The following is a 12133-nucleotide window of genomic DNA, read 5'->3' on the forward strand; positions in this document are numbered from 1 at the left end:
TATAGACTGTGCTGGCCCACGATCTAATTCTGCCCATGCACATTTAGTACGCTTTCCCAACATCTCTTCGATTTGTAGTGATTGCATCTTCTTTTGCCACAAGTTTAGATTTTGTTTCAACATTTGCTTCAATTAATGATTCTTTCTTGGCTTTTAAGATTAACATTTTGGTCTATACTCTTGAATTTGCAATTTTATTTTGTTCATAGCAAGTGATCCCTCTTTCAAATATTTATGCACGATTTCCCTCTCGTTACAACATGTACATGAAGGAAAATGTAAAGTTGTGGCAGAAGTCATGCAGGGGCAATTAATGATTCTTTCTTGGCTTTTAAGATTAACATTTTGGTCTATACTCTTGAATTTGCAATGTTATTTTGTTCATAGCAAGTGACCCCTCTTTCAAATATTTATGCACGATTTCCCTCTCGTTACAACATGTACATGAAGGAAAATGTAAAGTTGTGGCAGAAGTCATACAGGGGCAAACAAGCGCGCCCACGTGAATCAAAAAGCTCATAGCATCCTCATATGATATCAAATGTCAGAGTTCAAATAGTTGAATCAAAGCCAACGAAGCAGGCTATGATATGACCTAATAAAATCTATGTTTTGAAATTCAATCCAAGAGACATGAAGGAAAAATGTTTAGTATATGATCCTTCAGTGTTCCTCTCCCACTTTGAGTTACCCTTTTTTTTGTCTCCCGGGACCCGCACCCCTCTCTTGAGCAAGAATTAATGAATTCCTCGTTGAATGATGCTGTTTTGCAACATCGATGTATCAGACATGGGAAAATGGAGGCTCCGATTTCACACTTTATGCATATCCATTGAGGTTTAACCAAACCTATCAAGCTAAACCACGTAAAATAAAAGCGTGGAGCTTACTAATGTCACTAGTTATACCCACAAAAGTTTATGAAGTAAATATGTACATCAACTATAGTGACTAAAAAGCTAACGACTTGACCTAAATTTGTTGTTTATAACTCAATGACAAGAAGGATGTGGAATTTCTAGAGAACTTAAAATTGTGCAAGCAAGAGTCACACATTGTGCTACCTTTTGACAAACCCACATGAATCAAAGAAAGTTAATCTATCAAAGGTTATAAACACATTTTCAAGTAGAGTTATGCGCATATGAATGAAGTGCTACCCAATGTGGTCATTCACTATCCCCTTTCAAGATAACGCAACAACATTTAGGAAAAGGCTTGTACCAATGAACTTTTATGCCTAATAAAATAGAAAAAATGCTCAAATTGGCATAATGTATTGTATTGACAATACTAATTGGCATCCCTAGTAGCATTAGTACCCAAATAATAATAATGGTCATATTTCAATATGTGTGGACTTTAGAAGATTTAATGCAACCACTATTTGAGGCATCTATACAATCCCCACATGGAGAGTAGTGGTCAAAGAGGCCCATAACACCTAAACAATATTTCCCACATGCGGGAAAGGAGGTTAACAACATGCCATGGAGATGAACAAATCAAAAGATGAAATGGTTGCATATGATATCCCACACCTATGCTATATAGAGGTGACCTAATTAGCATATAATGACGAATTGTATAGAGCCAAACTACCTACTCAAAAGTAGTCACTATGTTGGCACCACTTTCCCTCAAAGATAACCATTGGTCTCAGTAATTTTTGCATAAAGTTAATTATTGTTTAAGTTTTCAGTAGCAATAAGCAACAGTTTTGTTTGAGCCAAATTAAACCGCAAAAACCATGGATTAATGGTGTAATTGGTTTTGTTTACTCTAGTTCAAGTTTAGAAATTAATAAATTGTTTGTGTGACACCCTCAACCCGAACCATTGCCAACTGCTAATTTAAGGCACTAATTTCCATTGAGATTTCAAGTAGCACACGTAGGTTCGTGCCATAATGTTTTTGGCTCCACACATGTCAAATGTCGAACGCGTGCATGATGGAACATGTATGTAGAGATAGGTAATTGCATGCATATACAATTTCATAAACTCTTATTTGTGTGTTAGCCTTTGGTGGGAGATAGTTATATATTAACACACACAGGAGGGACATGTCAAATTGGATCAACCTAGTGAATAAAATCCTTCGAGACTAATTATATTGTCACTTCGGAGTGCGAGTACTCTTCCAATTTGTATTTGTACCTACTATTGTAATTAGCAAAACCAATATGTCTGTGTTTGTGCATTTAGCCTTTGTTATCTTCCATCATTGAGTGTTGTGTTCTTGCTCACTGTTTGCCATTTTTTTCCTATACTGCTCTTGTAAGATCTTTGAGTGATCAGGTCAAGTTGCACTTGTCTTAACTCCAACAAGAACAAGGATGGGACCATTATTGACAACATCAAGAATGCTCTTTGAACATTTACTCGACCACAAATCCAAACTCATGGTAGATCCATGTTGTGAAATTAGGGATCAAGCTTTGTTTATAATGTGAACTTTTAGTTTTTCATTTTGTGCACCATTTTTAAATTCCCCCACATTACACAAACGGGGAAAATGTTTTGTGATGATTGTTGGTCCCATTGGTCATGATGGCCCTCATAGACATTAAAATATCATCATTGTGATCTCCTAGTCAAACTCATCAGTCTTTGGCAAGTAGTTTTTTCGAAGAAACCTTGACTTGTATTGGAATTGCTCTCGATTCTAAATGTTTTTAAAATACCTTTTGTTCAAGTCCTAATGCAATGAATACAACTATTTCGATTTTAGAGTCATGGGGTCATATTTTATTCATTTGAATACATACAGAACGGAAAAAAAATTGAACATGAATTTGTGCTCTATACAAATGATAACCCTTTATGACGGCTAAATCGAGATTCCCAACATTACGAGCATGACATTTTTTAAGAGCATTGAAAAACATGACAAAGGAAATCATTCTTACAATGAAACAAAGTTATGTGGTATGATTTTGTATTGTCACTTCATGTGTGAGAATGCATCGACTTTATGGAGGTGACAGGGGAGCATTGAATAGTATCTCAATCTTCGGATTATGGCAATATTTATTTGGAATGAGATATTCATGCAGCTCTACAATCAATCAACTTGGCTTAACAAAGGGGGTACATCGAGATTTGGGCAAGGAAATTCAGGTTGTTGGATGGCCCCACTAAGTTGCCCATAGGCTCGCAGTTTGAGTCAACATAACACTATTTGCTTTATGCCTTTACCGTGTTTTTCATTAGTTTAATCTTTTATCGAACAAGTGATAGGTTTTTTATTAAATTGATTTAGTGTAAGGTTAGGTTTCATGTTGTACTATACATTGGTCTAACTTTCAAATATGGTTTTTTCCGAATGCCTTTTTTTTTGTAATTTTGAATTTTTGTTTAACCTTTGGAGTCTGTGGGTATAGGTCTTAAAGTTATAGATTTTGAATTTAGGGAAACCGAATATCCAAAAGCATCATGTAGCTTTTTCTTCACGTTGGACATGAAAAAAGGTTTGAATCCCAAAACCCGAAATTGGTAGAAATCTAAAGTGAAGTGACATCTTAGGACCACAACACGGTACTTGTTGTTGACGACCCATTAACTTATCCAACAAGGAATTTCACTAACTAGGACCATTAAACTTATGGTTGTCGTTCACCAAGGCTTTGCTCTCAACAAATATATATCTAAATAATATGTAAAAATAGACGACCAAGATTGTCTTGATGTGTGTGTAACCATTGGATGGATTGAGGCCATGTTCATTGCCCTAATTTGGTCACGCTCTGTGAAGTCATGCCAATTGTTGGTTCAAACTCATGGGTTGTTGCTATGAGCTCTCAACCATGGATCATTTAGATGAGACCATGCAAAGATCTCTCTTCAATAGAGTTGAAAGTTGAAACTAAGAATGTGTATGAGATTGTGACAATGTCAACTTTCAATGAGACATGAAGATTTGCCCATCTTCTTATTATCGAGGAATAAGCTTGTTTCTTCTACTATGTTATATTGGCAAATTTCAAGATGTAACGTTTATTTCCCAAATAAATCCAATGTCGTATGTTTTTAGGCAGTTAAAATTAAGACAAATAATCCAAATTTACAATGCACATATGCAACATGTAGAAGATAAGCCAAGAGAAGAAAATGTAGATTTCTTTCCAAAATTATCATTGTCTCAAAAAAGTGAAATGATGTCGATCAGAGGCACGTAAGATTCCCCACTAGATCAACAATGTATCTAGTTACTTGTGACCAAAGGTGGTTGTTTCAACAACCATTAAGTATGTAAACAAATAATGTTACCATAGTTGTATGTTTGAGTATGGATTCCAAAGTACATATACACACTTTGTAGGTTTATGGAGGCTAAAGCAAGATGCCAATTTGTTCCAAAGTTGGATTTGCATTTAATGTCATTCATAAAATACTGTGATGCCTTGTGGCGGCTATGGGAAATGAGATGCGTATGGTACATACTGCGGATTTGTATTTAATGTCCTTTATCAAATTTATTGATCCTTTATGGTGACAAAAGTGAGATGCTATGCTACAGTGCACATTTAAAGGAGATGCCATGTTAGTAGTACATACATACCCTTCCTTTCAATATGAAGATGAAACAAGTGTCTTAGGTCCCTTCCCATTTGACTATGATTGTAACGACATATTGTTACAACAATGCAGTCTTTGATTATCCCCATTTATGTTACGAATGGTTTATGAATAGGCTAAAAACACATTTGATGTTAGAATCTACATGTTATGGAAAACCTCCTTGTATGTTTACATAAGTTTGGAAATAAGAAGGTGGACACTTTCCCTGCATTCTAGACATTCTAGACAAGTAATTTTAATCACCTTATATATGACATATAAAACATAACTGTTCACAATGGATTCTCGGTCATGGCTAATGTGTAGTGGGAATTTGTGCACATATATATTATAATTAAATGAAGAAACAATACCCCATTGTTTCGGGGATTGCTCATACTTCAAAAAATAGCACAATGGCTCTACTAAGGTGTTTCAACATACATTGTATGTGGGACGAATTTAAGTGTTGGTTCATTTGAAGGGGAGGAAAGATTCGTGGTGGACGAAGCAACAAGCTTCACGTATAAATTGTGATGGGCATAGGTGGATCATACAAGGAACCGACATATACTTGTAGACGAAGAAGGATTTATGATGATAGGAGACTTTCAGAAAAAGAAGAAGTCTAGATGTATCCATCGACAACTAGAGCTTGTATTCTATCAATGAAGGGAGATGTGTTGCGAATGCATGAGCTTGGGTTCGTAAGAAGGGTTTAGGGTGGTTGTACTTATTTGTTTTGCAAACGAGGAGGGATCGTGTACGGGCATGGTTTTTCTCATTCTCTGATAGCACGAGCGGCTTTAGGTAATGGGAAACAAGCGATTCCAATTCCATGTCCGCAAAAAGCATGTCGACACAGACTTACTCAACTTCATGTCAGCAAGCGACACGATTTCAGGTGCAACAACGTGACTTTCGTGATGAGTAATTTTTAGTATGGGGGTACAATCCGGCCAGACCCAATCCAATCCAATCCAATCCAATCCAGTGTGGTGTGGTGTGGTCAGGTTCGGTCGAGCTTGACCAAATATAGTCTGGTGGGGTCTGGCCCGGTCTAGCCTAACTCTATTCGGTTTGGTCTAGTCTGGCGTGACCCAATCCGGTCTGGTCTGGTCTTGTGTGAGACACAGAGAGGAGCCCCACAAAGCCTCTATTCTCCTCCTTTTACATACATACATACATACATACATACATACATACATACATACATACATACATACATACATACATACATTACATACATTACATACATTACATCATACATTACATACATACATTACATACATTACATACATACATATTTCAAAGCTTCTTCCTGTCTTTCTTTCCTTTCTTCAGAGCCTCTCTCTCTCTCTCTCTCTCTTCTGCTTCTCCTTCTCCTTCATCACAGTCACCATCAAGAAGAAGAAGAAGAAGAAGAAGAAGAAGAAGAAGAAAGTACAGGTTCCCTGCACCATTCCTCCATATCCGCCGAGCTCTCCACATCTTCTGTCGGGTATATATTTTTTATATGTATATGTATATGTATATTTTTTTATGTATATGTCTTCCTGATCTCTCTCTCTCTCTCTCTCTCTCTCTCTCTCTCTTTCTCTCTCTCTGTATATCGATCTGCTTCACATTTTTTCAATTCTGTTTGAATCTCCCGCCTTTCTTTCCATTCTTCTTTATTATCCATCTCTATCGATCGATCGATCGATTGCTCCTTCCGTCTTTACCCTCCCCACTTCTCTGTGCATCTCTCTCCTCTCCCCCCCCCTTATTTCTTGCCTTCCTCCTTCTCCCCCTTTGTATTCGATCGCTGTCTCTCTCTTTCATCAAACCTCTTCTTCTTCTTCTTTGGATCGCCTTCTCTCTTTGCTCAGGTATGTTATAGCAGCTCCTCCACTATCTCTGTACGCCTACAAATATGTAGCCTCATTTTTGGTGTGTTTCAAATCTCGCGCTCAATTCTCTACGAATCTCCTTACTTTCTTCTTTCCTAAATCTGTTCGTCTTTCCTCGGTTTGGCGCACATATTCTATTAGATATGCCATTGATGCTTCTCATCCTTTGTATATATACCCAACCTCTTGAGGTATCTCCGAATGTTTTGAATCGTCCCCTCTTTTTGTAGTTCCTTTGGATCGTTCAATCCATCTTGCTATGTTGTTTATCTTCTTTTGGATCTGATCTCGTATTCTCTAAGGTATGCATCACATTTCTCTTTCTCTGCATTTCTTGACAGAAATATATATATAACTTTAGTTGATTCAAATTGATTTAAATCTCCCAGCTTGCTTAGTTCATTTTCCTTCTTTCCCTGCATCTGTTCTTCTTTTGGATTGAACTTCTGTCTTTCTTCTCTCCTTCACTTTCTCTGTATATGTATACAAAATTATCGCTCCCGTGTGTTCAAACTTACATATTTTCCTCTAGATCAGATCGGCTTCTACTGCATGACCTCTGTATACTGGCGTACCCAAAATATTTCTTTTGGTTCTCCTCTGTGTTTGAATCTCCCGCCTCTCGTTTCTCTCTTCTCCACCGGTTCAGATCCCGCCTTTTTCAATTTCCGTGTTTTCTTTTATTCAAATTGATGCTGTCTGTCATTAGCTGTAATTTTTTGCTTTCTCTTTCAAGCTATCAGTTCAGTCTAAATTCTTCATCTTTTCTCATATTTCTCTGTAAAATATCTCTTCTTTAGTCTTTTTTTTGTGTATTTTCTTCTCATTTGCTTCATCTTCAATTATTTTATTTTATTTAATCTGCACCATTTGTCCTACTGTAGCCATTTCATGTTTTGTATTTCTGCATCCATGTCTTCATTTGGTTTTGTCTTCTTCTTTTTCTTGTTCCCCATGCAAGAAAATTTTCACCCTTTGCTTTGATCCTTGCCTTCATTTGGCTTCTGTTTTCCACTGAGCATTTGTTTTCTTTTCCCGGTCAAGGGTTAATATACATAGGAAATGAATTTTATGTTTGTGATCTGTTCAAATTCTCTTTCTTGATACACTGTTCTAACCTTCTATTTCTCAGTAGTGAAAAATGGGAGATGCTGATGAAGTTCAACCTCTTGTCTGTGACAATGGTTCTGGAATGGTGAAGGTAAACTTTCTAGACCTTTTATGTGGAATTTTAAGAACAATGGACCAAGTATGATTATGAACATAAAAACTCTGTAAGCATTGCTAACATCATTGAGAGGCAAATGTTTAACATCACTATATTTCTGATATATTAATTTTCAAACATTAACCACCCATTTTTTCTGGATTATGCTACATATCAAATCATCTTTCAAAGCGTTTTTTTTCACAATGCACACCTTGATTTCTTTTATTTAATCTTTGAAAAAAGGCTGGATTTGCCGGAGATGATGCCCCTCGAGCGGTATTCCCTAGTATTATCGGGAGACCTAGGCATACTGGAGTGATGGTTGGGATGGGACAGAAGGATGCTTATGTTGGTGATGAAGCCCAATCAAAACGTGGAATTCTCACCTTGAAGTATCCTATTGAGCATGGCATAGTCACCAATTGGGATGATATGGAGAAGATATGGCATCACACATTTTATAATGAACTCCGTGTTGCGCCTGAGGAACATCCTGTCTTGCTAACTGAAGCTCCTTTGAATCCTAAGGCCAACAGAGAGAAGATGACACAAATTATGTTTGATACATTCAATGTGCCAGCCATGTATGTCGCAATACAAGCTGTATTATCTCTCTATGCCAGTGGGAGAACTACGGGTATGTGCTTTCTTTCCCAGCATTTGAAAATACTGGGTCCATTTGGGGGAGAACACCAAAATGCCTCTAATTTGTAGGATATTTTCTGAATATCTCAGAATTATCATAAAGGATCAGAACACCCTATGTTGTACATTTTGTGAGATATTCTTGTTATTTTTTGAAAACTTGGATTATTCACCAAATTTAAAACTTGGGGATTATTCACCAAGTTTACTACTACAGAGGGCATTTCTGTAAACTTTGAAAAACTCAAGGGTACTCTGGTATTTTATTTCTGCCTTTTAGTTATTACTATAATGTTTTTTAATAACAAAATACTCATGTCCCAGGTATTGTACTTGATTCTGGTGATGGTGTCACTCACACTGTTCCAATTTATGAGGGTTATGCTCTCCCACATGCTATACTAAGGCTTGATCTTGCTGGACGCGATCTTACTGATGCATTAATGAAGATCCTCACTGAGCGTGGATATTCCTTCACGACTACTGCAGAAAGAGAAATCGTCAGAGATATGAAGGAGAAGCTAGCTTATGTAGCACTAGATTTTGAACAAGAGCTGGAAACAGCGAAAAGTAGTTCATCTTTGGAAAAGAGTTATGAACTACCTGATGGTCAAGTTATCACCATTGGTGCTGAGAGATTCAGATGTCCCGAGGTTCTTTTCCAACCATCTCTTGTTGGTATGGAAGCTGCGGGTATTCATGAGACCACATACAACTCGATTATGAAGTGTGATGTTGATATTCGTAAGGACCTTTATGGAAATGTTGTGCTCAGCGGAGGTTCTACTATGTTTCCTGGTATTGCTGATCGAATGAACAAGGAGATAACTGCTCTTGCTCCTAGTAGTATGAAGATTAAGGTGGTTGCACCGCCTGAGAGAAAATATAGTGTCTGGATTGGAGGATCTATCTTGGCATCGTTGAGTACATTCCAACAGGTATTCTTCTATGTTATATGTTTGTAATAAAGACTGTTCCATGTTATAGTTTGTGAAATTGTGTGCATGTCTCGAAAATATTTGGTTCATTAATGTATGTTTTATGTCATGCTGTAATTATCTTCATTGTGAATATTTTTATCAGAATGCTTGTTTCTTCTGTTATGTAGCAAATTGTGTATCATTTCAAAATGCTTCTTTGTTCATCTATATAGTTGTGGATTGTGTATATTTCTTTGGAAAAGCACTTATTTCTTCCTTTTGTGATGGTGCAGATGTGGATTGCAAAGTCAGAGTATGATGAATCTGGCCCTTCGATTGTGCATAGGAAATGCTTTTAGATGAAATTAATATTTTGATGCTAAGATTATTACCATCTAGTTTGTGAGGTTTGATGGATGTAGAACATACCTGTTTGTAGTTTTCTGCTGACATTTTGGTCATATTCTACTAGCATTTTGTATACGAATTCTGGGTATGTTTTTTTGTGTAATGGTACCCCATATCAGTGGGGGATTAATTTGCAGTTTTGTTTTACACGGAAAAGATATATTGTTTTAGAATTGGCTTGAATTGATCAACAGTTGCTTGTAAAGTAGGCACTTTGTACTACTACATTTGATCCTTGGATTAGATGTGGCAATTATTCATTGGTTAGGGTTACAAATGAAGCTAGACCTACATGTTAAAACATAAGTATTACGTGTTGACTTGTAAGTTATCAAACAAATGGATATGCAAGGCATGCAATTAATGTGAGGAATATAAATTGGTATGTGTTGCAATGTATGTGTATATGTATATCGCTCTCTCTCTCTCTCTCTCTCTATATATATATATATATATATATATATTGACATGTGGTAACAAAATTTGATTTTGGATCCAAAGTTACTGCAAAGAACATTTCCATTGTAACGACAACACCTTGTTTAGTGTGCCCAAAATGGGAATTCTGGTAATGGAACCATCTCATCTCTTCATTAACTTCTTTGTAAGTTGATATTAAGAGCTTCAAAAGCCATTACAGTATAGTTTTCTTACCTGAACTGTTCAGGACACTATCTGTATCAAATCCAGTGCGAAGGATATCTTTTCAAAAATTAAATATTTGTTTTGCTGTAAGTTTGCAACATGCATATGTGAGGAGTGTCAACCCAATGCGGAGGAGGTGAAAGATACACTATAAGGGCTGGGGTCTAATGCTGTTTATCGAAGGGGAGTTTACCACATATACATGCTCCTACGTTAAAGAAAATAACGAAGTCGAGGTTCTCTTTAATCATGCGAAGTGAAGATTAATCAAACTGTATTAAGGAATCTAGTAGGTGCTTTCTCTTACTTCTCATAAAATTGTGAGGGTGGAGGGGATCAATGTGGAAGTGCGAGTGTTCTTGAAACACTTATGTGGAATTGGTAGAGGAGGAGGGTTTTGGTTTGGGCGGACATCCTGAGACTTGAGACGTGGGTATGGATTTGGTTGGGTGGGCGGGTGGTTGGTACAGGAGTAGGGTTTTGGTTTGGGCGGACATCCCCGAGAAGAAGCTCGGGCCATGGAGGAGTAGGGTTTCGGTTTGGGCGGACATCCCAAGAAGAAGCTCGGGCCATGAAGGACTATAGGGTTTTGGTTTGGGCGGACATCCCGAGAAGAAGCTCGGGCCATGAAGGACTATAGGGTTTCGGTTTGGCCGGACAAGAAGCTCGGGCCGGACTTTTATGTTTTATGTGGCCCCAGTTTTCTGCAGCATTTTGAGCAAATCAGTAAATACTAAACATTCTCTTAGCTCTCTCTCTCTCTCTCTCTCTCTCTCTCTTTCTTTGTCTGTTAAGACTTTCCTTAATTCATTCGGTTGGTTTCCGTTTTCACGGAAAGGACGAGCTCCTCCTGCGTAGGATCGACAGTTTTAGGGTTCACTCGGGGTTTATCAGGACACAGAGAGAACGGCATAACTTAGGGGTTCACCAGAGAAAGACAGGCCGTAGAGGAGCGAAAAGAAGCAGGAACAGAAAGAGAGAGGATGCTAAGCCTTGCCCATTATCAAGATAAGTTGCTCTGCCGCACCTCGCTAATACCCTCGTGTCAATGCGTTAATCCTAATATAGCTCAATGCACAAACCCTAATTACATTCAATGCAGAAACTCTAGTTATCCTCCATGCACAGTGGTAGCCCGATCTCGTCACCATATGCGATGTGGAGCTACGGAGAAACTCAGACACAACAATACAGGGGAATCAACGAAAGATTCTGATCCTCAATCTCATCAACATTCCTATTTAGATTCCGGTTCCTCATCTGTGAATCTCGCCTCCGTAGTAGTAGACTTCGACAATGATACCGATTCGTCTCACACTATTGTTCACATAACTTCAGCTGGGGGCCCTGGTTTTCTGCACCTTGTGATCAATGCAATGAAAAATCTTGGGTTCTCTGTTTCTAAAGCCAAAATAGAGTATGAAGATGGCATTCTTCGAGAGCAATTTTGGATCAATACTGGCCCTCGTGAAGGATCAAAACTTGTGAATGATAAAGACATAGAAAATGTGAAGAAAGTTCTTTCTAATGCTATGTATGAACATCTGCCTCCTGTATCGGAGAGAACTATTTGTGCAAAGAGAATGATGCCGACTAAACTTTATAAAAGACATGAGCTGTCTGAGATTGAATCTAGCGAGTATCAAAGGCGAACTGATCTACTCTTCAGACTCATGGATCAATACCTTAAGAATGATGTCTATTCCATCCAAAAGAGCATTGTTGATCATGTAGAGTACACTATTGCTCGGTCACGGTTCCGGTTTGATGACTTCGAAGCTTATCAGGTATTTGACATTGTTATTTATTGCTACATTTGCAGAATCTGTTGTAAGAAAAATGAAAATTGTT

General features: G+C 37.6%; 2 protein-coding genes across 5 annotated transcripts; both read left to right on the forward strand.

The window, feature by feature from the left end:
* The first annotated feature begins 5900 nt into the window (after window positions 1-5900).
* On the forward strand, window positions 5901-9778 carry LOC147847476 (actin-like). Of its 4 annotated transcripts, none has more exons than XM_087339138.1 (5): window positions 5901-6063; window positions 7587-7655; window positions 7908-8301; window positions 8634-9247; window positions 9523-9778. In XM_087339138.1, the coding sequence occupies exons 2-5, from the start codon at window positions 7596-7598 to the stop codon at window positions 9586-9588; spliced, it is 1134 nt and encodes a 377-aa protein (XP_087195264.1). In that variant the 5' UTR covers window positions 5901-6063; window positions 7587-7595; the 3' UTR covers window positions 9589-9778. The 4 variants fall into 4 exon arrangements, with proteins under 4 accessions (XP_087195264.1, XP_087195265.1, XP_087195266.1 ...); XM_087339139.1 differs by having other exon boundaries at window positions 7590-7655; XM_087339140.1 differs by lacking the exon at window positions 5901-6063 and adding an exon at window positions 6313-6433.
* A 1655-nt stretch (window positions 9779-11433) lies between these two features.
* On the forward strand, window positions 11434-12069 carry LOC147847477 (uncharacterized; the record flags this gene model as incomplete). The annotated part of the gene is made up of 1 exon (XM_087339142.1): window positions 11434-12069. A coding segment is annotated over exon 1 (636 nt), but the record flags the coding sequence as incomplete, so codon positions are not given.
* Between the last annotated feature and the right edge of the window lie 64 nt (window positions 12070-12133).

Source organism: Azolla caroliniana, unplaced genomic scaffold (genome assembly GCF_043228905.1).
Source record: "Azolla caroliniana isolate FFs.n. ecotype wild unplaced genomic scaffold, voAzoCaro1.0.p SCAF_962, whole genome shotgun sequence".
Classification (NCBI taxonomy): domain Eukaryota; kingdom Viridiplantae; phylum Streptophyta; class Polypodiopsida; order Salviniales; family Salviniaceae; genus Azolla; species Azolla caroliniana.